This window comes from Furipterus horrens, unplaced genomic scaffold, assembly GCF_987537825.1.
Source record: "Furipterus horrens unplaced genomic scaffold, mFurHor1.1.pri manual_scaffold_13, whole genome shotgun sequence".
In the NCBI taxonomy this organism is placed as follows: Eukaryota; Metazoa; Chordata; class Mammalia; order Chiroptera; family Furipteridae; genus Furipterus; species Furipterus horrens.
The window spans coordinates 39,483,449-39,496,340 of NW_028327183.1; the positions used below are offsets into that span (position 1 = coordinate 39,483,449).

A 12,892-nucleotide genomic window follows, 5' to 3' on the forward strand; every position below is an offset into this window, starting at 1 on the left:
GCGGCTGAATACAAGCCTTCGTACAACCCCTGGCGCACGCCCTTCTTAGGTAAGGAAAAACATACAAGGTTCGGACTACGAGTCCCAAAGTGCCCCGCGCGGGTAGCCATGCTGATAAAAGGCTCCCGGAAAATGTGGAAACAGGTAGAACGCCGTAGTCCATATGCATACTCTGATTGGCCATGGTGTGGCTCGGGGGCGGAGCGTGAGAGATTTAGGCTATTCTGATTGGATGGATCAGGGGGGCGTGTTGGGGAATTCCCCGGAGGGCGGAAGTTCCAGAGCTCCAGGCAAAGCCCAGCGAAAGGCGGGCAGCCGCTGGGGGCCCCTGAGGCTTCAGGGGCCATGGCCGGGGTCCTGTGCTTGGGGAAAACTGTAGATGCGGACGAATGGTGCGACAGTGGCCTGGGCTCTCTGGGTCCAGATGCAGCGGCTCCCGGAGGACCGGGACTGGGCGCGGAGCTGGGTCCGGGGCTGTCGTGGGCGCCCCTCGTCTTCGGTTACGTCACTGAGGATGGGGACACGTGAGTGAACCTTAGGCTGCCAAACTGGGCCCTAGGATATGACATATAATTTCCTAGTCTCCTATCTCGGCTTCCCAACCTCTCACTCCTTTAATCTGACTTCTGATGCTTGACTTCCTCGCCTGTAACCCCCAAGTACTAACATTTAATAAAACCAATTACCTACCAAGTTTGATCCTAAACCAATTATTTCTGACCTCCTTTTTTTTTTTTTTAATTTTATTTACTTTTAGAGAGAGGGGAAGGGAGGGAGAGAAATATCAATGTGTGGTTGCCTCTCACACACCCCCAACTGGGGACCTGGCCCGCAGCCCAGGCATGTGCCCTGACTGAGGATCAAACCCGCAACCCTTTGGTTCGCAGGCCGGCGCTCAGTCCATTGAGCCACACCAGTCAGGACTGACCTTATTTGTTTTCAGAGTTCCACATGCTTTTCTATCAATCCCCAAACTCGACTTGACCTTCCTGACCCCCGTCCTGAGACCTTTATTAGAACTGTACTTCAGGCAGGTACCTCCTGACCTCTGATCTCCAAAAATGTGTATGGTCTTTCATCTTTCGCTCCTGATTTATGAGCGTTAGACCTTGATGTCCAAAATTGACACTTGGCCTTTCACTCTAAGATCCCACCTTCTGAGCACTAATCTTCACATCTCACATTCAAAGAAAGAGAAAATTTGTAAGCTCCATGATAGCAGGGATTCATTGGTTAGGCAAATATTTATCAAACACCACCACGTTTCAGGCGATGTTTTAGGTGCTGGTGATAAGGAAGTGAAGAAAACAGACAAAAACTTATGCCCCGTGGAGTATACATTTGAGAGAGTGGGGTGTATAGACACAAAGACAAGAAGAAAGGAAGGGATTGAAAAAGAGAAAGGAAGGGAAAAAAAGAAGGGAAGAAAGACAAAGATCACAGAAAGACACAAGTAAAAGAGAAAAGAAAAGAAAGACGGAAAAATGACAAAAATATAAAAGACAAGAAAAATGCTATACCAGTGGGCAGTAAGTTCTCTGGAGAAAAATCAAGCAGGAAAATGGAACAGGTAGGTAATTTGGGAAGAGGATTCTGGGTAAGAGGGTAAAAACAGCAACGTTGGAAAGGCCCAAGTGAGGGACTGTACCTGGGGTTTTTGTTATTTTCTGCTGTATCCCCAGTGACTGAACAGTGCCTCACCCATAGGTGGCACTCAGTAAACATTGACCTCAAAGAACCCAGTTGGTTTTATTAATTTTCTCTTTCTCTTTTTTTTGGCTGTTTTATTGATCTGTGTTCTGACTTTTATTATTTTCTTTCTTCTGCTTACTGTGGGTTTAATTTATTTTTCTTCTTCTAGTTTTTAAGGTAGAAGCTGAGGTCATTGAAGAAACTCTTAAAGTTTCTTCCCTATTGCAGGTGTTGTGTGCTATAAATTTCCTCAAGCGCAGCTTTAGCAGTATCTCACAAATTCTGATGTGTTGTGTTTTAACTTTTATTCAATTCAATATACTTTATAATTTCTCTTGATATCTTTTTTGGTTGGTGGATTACTTAGAAGTATGTTATTTAGTCTCCAGATATTTGGAAGACTTTCCAGATACCTTTCTTTTATTGATTTTTTATTTAATTTCGTTGTGGACTGAGACATACTTTGTATGACTTGAATCCTTTTTAATTTATTAAGACTTGTTTTATGATCCAGAATATTGTGTGCACTGGAAAACAATATGTATTCTGCTGTTGTTGAGTATAGTGTTCCATTCCACTATGTTCTTGCTGATGATTTCTGTCTTCTTGTTCTATCAATTATTGAGAGAGACATATTGTAATCTCCAATAAGAGTTATGGATTTGTCTATCAGGTGTTGCTTCATGTAATTGGACACTGTTATTAGGGGCACAGGTATTTAGAATTATGTCTCTTGCTTCATTGACCACTTTCTCATTATGAAATAACCTTCTTTATCCCTGGTAATATTCTTCGCTCTGAGATCTACTTTGATATTAAAATACTCGAGTCCTGCTTTCTTTTGGCTGACTAGTGTAAGCATGATACACCTTATTCCATCCTTTTATTTTTAACCTTTTTTTTAAAAGGCTTTATTTATTGCCCTGTCTGGTGTGGCTCAGTGGATTGAGCATTGGTCTGACAACCAAAGGGTCACTGGTTCAATTCCCAGTCAGGGCACATGCCTCGGTTGTGAGCCAGGTCCCCAGATGGGGGCATGCTAGAAGCAACCACACATTGAGGTTCCTCTTCCTCTTTTTCTCCCTCCCTTCCCCTGTCTCTAAAAATAAAAACATATATATTTAAAAAAAATATTTTATTTATTTACTTTTAGAGAGAGGGGAATGGAGGGAGAAAGAGAAGGAGAGAAACAGCAATGTGCAAGAGATATACATCAACCAGTTGCCTCTTGCATGCCCACAACTACAACCCAGACACATGCCCTGACCGGGTATAGAACTGGAGACCTTTCAGTTTGCAAGCTGGCACTCAGTCCACTGAGCCACACTGGCCAGGGCTTAATCTATTTTTAAATATTTATATTTAAAGGGTTTCTTATAGGCAGAATATAGCTGGATTTTGCTTTTTTAGTCAATGTGACAACGTCTGTTTTTTAATTAGAGTGTTGAGACTTTTAATTATTGATGTGGTTATGTTTATTATATTTTTATTAGTTTTATACCTATCTCTTCTTTGTTTCTCTGTTCCTCTTTATCTTTCTTCTTTTGGAACTAGTACATTTTGTTCCATTGTATTTCTTTGTTGGCTTACTAGCCTTAACTCTTTGTTTTGTTATTTTAGAGGTCGCTCTGAAAGACAGGGCTGGCAGACTCTGGCCTCCAGGAAGAATCCCACCAGCTACCTACTTTGTGTGGCTGTGAGCTAAGAATGGCTTTTACATTTTTAAATGGTTGAAAAAAATAAAAGGAACAATATTTTGTTACCAGTGAAAATCATGTGAAATTCCAATTTCAGGCTCCATAAATAAAGTTCTGTTGGAATTCAACCCCACTCATCCATTTTTATATTGCCAGTGGCAGCTTTGGCTTCACCGCAGCAGAGCAGAGTAGGTGAAAGAGAGCACATGATTCACAAACCCTAAAATATTTACCTGGCCCTTTATAGAACATGTTTGCAGATCCCTGCTTGAGAGTTTATAGTGTACAGATTTAACCTTTGAGTGATAGTGTGCCACTTCTCACGGAGTAAAAGACCCTTAGCTAGTGTATTTCCATTTGTCCCCTCCTGGCCTTTATGCTCTCATGGTCATACATTTTGCTCCCATATGTGTTATAAACTCCACCATACAATGGCATTATTTTTGCTTCAACAGTTAGTTATATATAAAAATTATCTTGAAAAGAGGCTTACATAATTTTTAAAAAGCTTCTCTGTTGACCCACAGCATTACTGTTTTCATTGTTCTTTACTCCTTTGTATAGAGCCATATTGTTAGGTAGCTGAGGTGGCTAAGAGAGGACCTTAAGCCACAAAAATCCAATTAAGGGCTTTTTTTAGAAGAAGACATTGATCAGGCGGGCTGAGTCTGAATAGACTGCAGCTCCAAGGGAAGGGGTAGAGGGATTTTTAAGGGTGTGGAGTAGACCCCAGGGTGGGTGAGTCACCCTGCTGGTCTGTTTCCGAAGTCCAGGGTATAGGTGTTTTGAAACAACAATGTCCTCTGATTAGGGATGGCTGCCAGGAGATTTATGGTCTTTGTTTCTGGAAAATGATTAAGGGAGAGGGGAAGGGGCAATGGGTGTGTAACCCTCTTTGTTTCAGTGCAGGTTGTGGCTCAGGTCCTCCAAGTCCCAGTACATCAGGTAGGAGTGGGCAAGATGGTGGTCTCTAAGCCCTTATACATATCCCATTTGATATCATTTTCCTTTTGCTTACAGGTTTCCTCCAACATTTCTTGTGGTGTGGGTCTGCTGGTGACGAATTCCTTCAGCTTTTGTGTATCTGAAAACATCTGTATTTTGTATTCATTTTTGAAAGCTATTTTTGCTGGGTTAAAGAATTCTGGTTGGGCAGTCATTGTCTTTGAGTATGGTGAAGATATTGCTCCATTGTGTTTTTTTGCATTATTCGCTGGGTGAAATCTGCTATCATCCCTTATTTCTAGTCCTCAGTATTTAAGGTATTTTTTCTCTGACTGTAAGATTTTGGTCTTTTATCACTGGTTTTGAACAGGTTTTTTTCACGGTGTTTCTTGGTGTAGTTTACTTCATACTTCTTGTTCTTGGGAGTCATTCACCTTCTTAGCTCTGTAAGTTTAGAGTTTTCAGTAAGTTTGGAGAATTTTCTGTGTATTATTTCTTCAGGTATGTATATGTTATCCACCTCCCCCTTTAGGAATGTTGTCCCACAGCTCACTGATGTTCTTTCATTTTTAAATACGCTTTTTGTGTTTTGTTCTGGAAAATTTCTGTTGTGAAATCTTCCAATTCGTCAGTCTTTCTTCTGCAATGTGTAATCTGTTAATATAATCCAGTGTATTTTTCATTTCAGATGCTATAGTTTTTATCTCTAGTTCTATTTGAGTCTTTCTTTCTCTTTCTCTTAAAAAAAACTTTTGTTTTTTGTTTTTAATCCTCATCCAAGGATATGTTACTATTGATTTTATTTTATTTTTGTAATTATATATTTTTTATTATGCTATTATAGTTGTCCCAATTTAAACCCCTTGCCCTCTCCACCCAGCACCCACCACTCCCTCAGGCAATCCCCACCCCTTTGTTCATGTCTGTGGGTCATGCGCATAAGTTCTTTGGCTACTCCATTTCCTATTGTACTTTATATCCCCATGGCTATTCTGTAGCTACCTGCTGCAAGGCTGGGACTCCTTGCTCCTGAGATATCCCTCCCAAATTTTTATTCCCCACCCACGGATGTGGGACCTTCCAGTTCCCTGTCTCTGCCCCGCCTGCCAGTCTGGATGGATGCGGTTTCTTTAATTGCATAGTTGTCAGACTTCCATTCAACTCACTTTCTAATAGTTCTGAGTGATGGTTGTTCTACATTTTAGTTATTTTGATGTGATTGTGCAAGGAGGTGAGCTGTATTTACCTATGCTGCCATGTTGAACAGAAATGTCTTTACTGATTTTAGAAAGAGAAGAAGGGGGAGGGGGAAGAGAGAGTGAGAAACACTGATGTGAGAGAGAAACATTGATCCATTGCCTTTCTCACATGCCCCAACCAGGGATCGAACCTGCAGCCTTTTGGTGTACAGGACGATGCTCCAACCAACTGAGCCACCTGGCCAGGGCTGGAGTCTTTCTTTTATCATCCATGTCTCAACTTCTGGAATGTGTGAGATATAGTTATAATGCACTGTTAATATTCTTGTTTGCTAATTCTAACATCTGAATCATTTCTGGATCAACTTCAGTCAGTTGATTATTCTAATTATGTATCATGTATTCCTGCATCTTTGCATGCCTGATAATCTTTGATCAGGTGTCAGACATTGTGGTTAGTTTGTGGTCCTATAAATATTGAGTATTGTTTTGGGATTCAGTTAAATTACTTGTAAGTAGTTTGATCCTTTTGGATTTTGCTTTTATGATTTGTTAGGTAGGTCCTTAACAGTGTTCCACCTAGTGCTCATTATTTGCCACTACTGAAGTAAGACTTTCTGGAGTATTCTACTCAATGTCCTATGAATGATGGGTTTTTCCTAGTCCGGCTGGTGGGAACAGGTGCTATTCCCAGTCTCTTGTGAGCAATGGGCATATTTCTCTAATCCTTTTAGATGATATTTCCTCAGACTGGAGTAGTTTTCTCGTGCCTAGGCCCTGATTAGTATCCTCCCGAACAGTAGATGTCAGGAGTCTCCCTGTACAGCTCTCCTCTTGGGTTCTCTCTCCTCTGACTCTGGGCGCCTGGCTATCCCCCAGACTTGGCTTTTCCTCACCACAGGCAACTCCCTTCACTGTGGCACGGAAACCCAAGACAGGCAGCTGTGGTAGTCAGTTGAAGGGTTCGCCTCATTTGTTTCCTCTTGCTGTCATTCATTGCATAACATCCAGTATCTTGAAAACTGTTGTTTTTAAGGAGGGAGGAAGAAAGAAACTTGTTTGTATACTACATTTTGTCTGATTTGTTGGTTGATTCAGATAGCAGGGAAATCTAGTCCATGTTTGAGGGGCGGTAAAGTCCTACTTAATGAACATTGATTAAACAAATTTTCCAAATTAACTGTGACCTAAGCCTGTCAGATTCCTGACAACCGGTTCAGAACTGTGGTCACAATGGCTAGCACACAGTGGGCACTCCATGTTTATTGAATGAGTAAAATGCAAGAGTACTTGACCTTTGCCTTCTGATCCTTGTCCTTGTCCTCAGGGCACTGCACTTGGCAGTGATTCATCAGCATGAGCCCTTCCTGGATTTCCTCCTGGGCTATGCGGCTGGCACTGAGTACCTGGACCTGCAGAATGACCTGGGCCAGGTGAGCCCACTGGAGGACAGTGTAAAGCTTGGGGCCAGGGTTCTCAGTGCGACCCCTAACCCCTGTACTCTGCTTCTGCAGACAGCCCTGCACCTGGCAGCCATCCTGGGGGAGGCATCCACAGTGGAGAAGTTGTATACAGCGGGCTCTGGGTTGCACGTGGCAGAGCGTGGGGGCCACACAGCTCTGCACCTGGCCTGCCGTGTGGGGGCACACGCCTGTGCTCGAGTGCTGCTCCAGCCCCGTCTGCAGCGCCTCAGGGACGCCCCCAACACCTACCTCACTCAGGACCTGGACCACACCCCTGACACCGACCATACCCCTGTTGCCTTGAACCCTGAACCCAACTTGGAGAAGGAAGAGGATGAGAGTGAGGACTGGAAGCTGCAGCTGGAGGCTGAAAACTATGATGGTGAGGGTCTAGTCACTGAGAAAGGCCAGATGATGGCACCTGGCTCTGGGCTCAGCTCTCCTAACTCAGCACCCAGCCCCTTGGGAAATAATACTGAGGCTTCAGTGACCCAGGCATTGGGACCAAAGACACCTGCTCAGGCCCCAGATTATTGAAAACTGGCCACGTGGGACTCATGACCCCCACCTAAAGGCTCCAGATCACTTGTAACCCATAGGCCAGAGCTACTAGGCCAAATCCGGGTGCTGGAACCAGTCTCCGTAGCTGGAAGGAACAACTCATCCTGGACAGCCCCCTGCCCCCAGGCATAGGTCCCAGCCTACCCAGGATGATGGAACTGAAGGCCCAGGCCCTCTGTGAAATTCTGGCAGCCCAGGTTCCCAGAGGTTGACATTGATGTTTAGGGACCGCCCTCTTCAGCCAGTCCTCATGGGAAAAAAGACCGTCTACCCAAGGCCTCAGCCTCAGTCTGAGTCTCAGCTCTCCCATCTCTAAGCCCAACTACCTGGGACCAGGCCCCTTCAAAAGGAGACTGAGATCATCCAGGACCCAGTCAGTGTCCAGGGCCTACCCCAGCCTTCCCAGCTCATAGGCCCTTCAACCACTCAAGACCCAGGAATTTAGGTCCCAGGTTCTTTGTGAAGTAAGACCAGAGACTCAGGTCTCCTGGCCCCAAGATTTAGGCCTCCTGTTCGTAGCTCCAGGCTCTTTAGCCTTTAGGCCCCAGACATCCCACAGCCCAGACACTGGAACCACCAGCCAGTTCCAGTCCAGTTCCAGACTTAGGCATTTGCACTGCAGGTGGCTGTTTGACATACCCAGGAATTTAGGAGCCAAACCCCAAACTTGGTCACCCTCAGGCCACAAAGCCCTCCCTTGAGATTGTGGCATTGGGTGCCCAGGCCCCTCACCCTCATCATCTGACATCAGTCACTCTGTCCCTAGGCCACACTCCACTCCATGTGGCTGTCATCCACAAAGACGTAGAGATGGTCCGACAACTCCAGGAGGCCGGAGCTGACCTCAACAAACCGGTGAGCCTCCCTAGAGAGAAGGTGTGGCAGGATGGGGTTGTCCCCAGAGTGGGACAAGGCTTCCTCTGACCTCTGCTACGCCCTGCAGGAGCCCACATGTGGCCGGAGCCCCCTGCACTTGGCAGTGGAAGCCCAAGCAGCCGATGTGCTGGAGTTTCTCCTGAAGGCAGGCGCTGACCCTGCTGCCCGCATGTACGGTGGCCGCACCCCCCTGGGCAGTGCCATGCTCCGACCTGACCCCATCCTCGCCCGCCTCCTCCGTGCGCATGGTGCCCCTAAACCTGAGGATGAAAACGACAAGCCTGGCCCCTGCAGCAGCAGTAGCGACAGCGACAGCGACAGTGGGGATGAGGGCGTGAGTCAGGAGGAAAGACTGGGCAGCCCAGCTTGGGGCTCAGGGTGGTTGGGCAGGTGGAAGAGGGACGGGAGAAATAGGCAGTACATTGAGACTGACCTTGGGCTGCCGCGATTAGAGAACTCGGGCAGCAGTGCAAGTGACCTGGATGGTGGGGGCGGGGGGTGCAGGGAGAACTCGGGCTGTGGGGGTTGAGAAAGTAAAGCAATGGCAGAGGGAGAACTCAGGCCGAGGTGGAGAAAGGCCCTCGGTTGTAGTGACTGGTAACTAGGCAGCAGTGGGCAGTGCTCAGGCTGTGGGAAGAGGACTTTGGGCAGCAGTGATTCGGACCTTGGCAGCAGTGGGAGAGTCCTTAGCCAGTGGTGAGGATGTTTCTTTGGAGAAGCCAGGCAGCTGCTTTGGGCAGGGGATGATGTTGAATGGGAGGACTGAGGAATTCGGGTAAAGGCAGAGGGAAGGGGTAGAGGAGGGAGACCTCAGTGGCTGTAGCTGCTGAAGAACTGGAGAAGCGGTGGGGTGAGAGCCCAGCAGTAGCAGTGGGAGAACACAGCGGACCTTGAAAATGGTGGGTGGAGACCCAGGAGCCGGGAAGTTGAACTACAAGCAGAGAAAGTCAGGTTTCAAGACAAGAACCAATTTTTAGGGTGGGTGGGAGAAACTGGGCAGCAGGCAAGGTGGCAGCCACCTGAGCCCCTCTGTTTGGCCTCTTCTGCTCCCAGGATGAATATGACGACATCGTGGTCCACAGTGGCCGGACCCCAAACCGGATACCTTCTGCCCATGCCTCCAAACCTCTCCCAGATGACCCCATCTGACTTAGTTATTAATAGAATTTCCAATTTAATAAAATCCCAATTCTGACAACCAGAGACTAGACTGACCGTTGCCTTCCCAGTCTCCCAGTTTACTCCTGGGCCCCACCCCTCCAAACCCGAGTGCTACACGGTAAGCCCTGGTGGTTTTCTTTGTGCTTTATTCACTCAGGGGGGCTGAGAGGGTTTTGTGGGCGCGGAGTTTCCTGAGTCAGTCTGAGCACAGCCTCTACCCAGCGCAGACTTGGCCACTCAGGCCCGATTCCAAGGCACACCCTCCTCCCACCCCTGCAGGCGGGGGAGTGCAGCGGGGCACCAGAGGGGGTGGGGGCTTTGCTGGTCAGCAGTCCTAAGCCGTAGCATGTGTCAGGAAGAAGGACATGAGGTCAGGAGTCAGCCCTCCCTCTGGAGCTCCTCCCCCAGCCCCCAGCACCTCCGCAGCCTTCTTCAGCTCCTCTCTCATGTGTTCCAGCCGCTGCACAGCCTGCTCCTGGTGGGATCAGAAAGGGGGTGGTCAGCACGCATGAGAGGCAGGTCACCTCTGTGGTCGCCCATGGATGTGGGCCATGTCTGCTCGCATAGTGGCAGCCAGCAGTGGTCATCCTGGTCATCCTGGGCTGTGACAGTGACCACAGTGGTTGCCACAGCCCTGTAAGAGGAATGTTGGCCAGCATGACCAGTGTTGAGGTCTATGGTGACTGCCATAGCCAACAGCAGCAGACACGGGACTAGCAAAGGTGCCCAACTTGGGTGCCAGGACCCATTTGGGAGGTGATAGCCATTTTGGTTACTGCCACCAATCATGGTGACATCTTACTTTTGTGACCCAGCAATAGTATTCATCTATAGTTAGTTCAGTAAACCAGGCACAGCAGCCTACTTATGTGGCCAATTTGGTCATTAGGGACTAGCAATGGTGGCTAATTCAGACGCTTCTGTGCACAAATGGTGGCCATCCGGGTTACTGAAATTAGAATGGAAGCCATCTTAGTCAAGTAGAGGCCCTGCTTGGATGTTCCTGTCTAGTCCTGGTGTCAGTCCTGGTCACCGTGACCCATTCATGGTAGGTCTTGCAGTTTATGGCCCAACACTGGTAGCTGTTGGTAGGAACTTGGCTGACGTTTGCTCCACCCTGCTCCCCATTGCCTCCTGCACTCACCGCCCTCTCCGAAGCCTCTTCCTTTTCCTCCTGCGTGGGCTCAGTCTCTGGCTGGCGGTGGCGGTGGTGGTGGTGCAGCGAGTCCTCGTGACCCCCTCTTCCCCGGCCCTCTGCCCCCTTCCACGGGCTGTGGCCCTCGTCCAGCACCTGCACGCCCTTCTCAGTCTCGAACTGGGCTGTCCCCTCATCATTGGCCTGCTCTGCCACCCGCTTCTGGGGGCCTCCTCCATCGCCTAGCCGCTGCTTCCACAGGCCCTCAAAGGTCTCCACGGGCCCCCTCTTGTTTTCCTCCTCCTCCTCCTCCTGGTTGTCCTCCTGGTGGAGCTGGCTGTGGAGCTCCTCACGGATTTTCTGTTCTTGCACTTCTGACTTGTGGATTCTCTCTGCTTCCGCCTCCTTTTCCTCATCTCTCATGTCCTGGATGGACCTCATCTTCCCAGCCTCCTGCTTCTTGAAATCTCCAACCAGCAGGCCTTTCTCCTCAGTGGGTACACAGCCGTCGGGGTCTGTCTCACACGTCCCTGGTGGAAAGAGAAAGGATGCTCTTTGTGCAGCCAGGTGGGAAATATCAGGAGGAGTTCTGAGGCCCACCCAAGGCCCCACAGGGGGACTGCCTGGAACTGGGAGAGGTGAGTCAGGTGCTGGGGACATTGTTTGCCCTGCTCCTGGACTTCCGTAGGGAGTCCCAAGGGTGGGCTGGGACCAGGCTGGGCCTGCTGGGAGAAGAGAGAGGCATGAGAACATGCTGCACCAGCACCTCCACCAGCCAGAAGTTGAGCCCAAACAGGAAGAGAAGGAAGAGGCATTGGAGTGCGAGGTGAGTGGAGGAGGCAGGGAGGGTTGGGGATAAGAGGACACCCTCCAGGCAATCTGGGGCAGAACCCAAGTGGGGTGGGAGCTCCCAGAGGAACTAGAGCCTGGGCCCCCTTACCTCTCTGGAGGAGAGCTGTGCAGGGGCCTCGCTGGGCCTGCCCCAGTGTCAGCACTTCTGTGACCACCTCTGCCAGACAGCGGGTCAGCTGGGGGTGAAGGGTCAGAGGGGAAGTTGAGGGTAGGGCAGATGGGGGTAAAGAGAGCAGTTGGAGGGGAGATGATCATGGAGGAGGCTGGCCAGGGAGGGCCAGGGCCCCAGGGAGATGAGACAGGGCAAGGGGTCCGCACTCCTTACCTCCTCCTTGGAGGGTCTCGGGGCCAAGGGAGCAGCAGAGGCTGTGGAGGAAGGAGGTGGGACCTGGACTCAAGACCCTCGGCGCTGTCCCCGGTGCTGATCCAGCCTCCAAGGGCGTCCTGGTATCCAGTCCCCTCCCCAGCCCACCTGTCAGATGCACTGTCTTCATCGGGAAACTCGGCCCATGAAGTCTCTCACACAACCCCGCCAGGTGCACTGTCCCGGCTCATCACTCGAGTCCCTGCTCCCCAGACCGCCACCCGCCGAGGTGCCCCCTTCCCAGTTTCTGGTACTCACACGCCCCCAGCAGCAGCGCCAGCAGCACGGAGGGCCCGCAGCGCGGCATGGTGGTGCTTCCCGACCAGAGTCCTAGCGCTGTGCAGACCAGGCGGCACCACCTTTTAGCCCGGGCCCCTGGCCCCCGGCAAGGGAGGAAGTTACGTCACCACCACCCCTCCCCGCCCGTGGCTGGACAACAGCTGCGGGGCGCCAACCTGCCTGAGACCCTCAATTATTCATGGGGACCCACGCCCTGGGCCCACTCCCTTCCTGCTGCTGGCGCCTCAGCACCAGCATGGGAAGGGGGTGGGTAGGGAGGTTTCCCCAGAGAAACATCTGACAAGCCCTCGCTGGGAGGCGGGCCTGGGTTCAAATTCAGCAGCAGCCCCTTACTGACCGCCCTCATGCAACTCCTACCCTTCTTTGGCCCCAATTCCCGCATCTGGAAAGTGGGTCTCAAAGCCTATTTCCCAAGGTTGTGGCTGGACTCCACCTGACTCCTAGCTCCACAGCTGCCAGCCCTGCAGTCCGGGGACAGTTGCTTAACCTACTGAGAACTGTTTCTTCATTCCCAAAATAGGGCTGGTGACCACCCACTCTGCGGGTGAGGCTTGCAGGTGAGGATTAAGTAAATGTAGAAGCTAACTTAGGCAGTTCTTGGTGTGGGAGCACCTTCAATCCTTAAGTTTTGTTGAGCATCTACTATA

The 12,892-nt window shown here is 49.6% G+C and overlaps 2 protein-coding genes across 3 annotated transcripts; one reads left to right on the forward strand and one right to left on the reverse strand.

Annotated features, from left to right (window-relative positions):
- The first annotated feature begins 252 nt into the window (after positions 1–252).
- On the forward strand, positions 253–9,636 carry NFKBIB (NFKB inhibitor beta). 2 transcript variants are annotated; one of them, XM_090259412.1, is made up of 6 exons: positions 253–524; positions 6,861–6,966; positions 7,048–7,378; positions 8,324–8,412; positions 8,501–8,767; positions 9,487–9,636. In XM_090259412.1, the coding sequence occupies exons 1-6, from the start codon at positions 346–348 to the stop codon at positions 9,580–9,582; spliced, it is 1,068 nt and encodes a 355-aa protein (XP_090115538.1). In that variant the 5' UTR covers positions 253–345; the 3' UTR covers positions 9,583–9,636. The 2 variants fall into 2 exon arrangements, with proteins under 2 accessions (XP_090115538.1, XP_090115539.1); XM_090259413.1 differs by having other exon boundaries at positions 7,255–7,378.
- An 87-nt stretch (positions 9,637–9,723) lies between these two features.
- On the reverse strand, positions 9,724–12,434 carry CCER2 (coiled-coil glutamate rich protein 2). The gene is given in 6 exon segments (XM_090259414.1): positions 9,724–10,002; positions 10,004–10,069; positions 10,739–11,259; positions 11,670–11,757; positions 11,907–11,947; positions 12,204–12,434. Coding segments are annotated over 6 exon segments (795 nt in total). The 5' UTR covers positions 12,253–12,434; the 3' UTR covers positions 9,724–9,972.
- Positions 12,435–12,892: the final 458 nt, after the last annotated feature.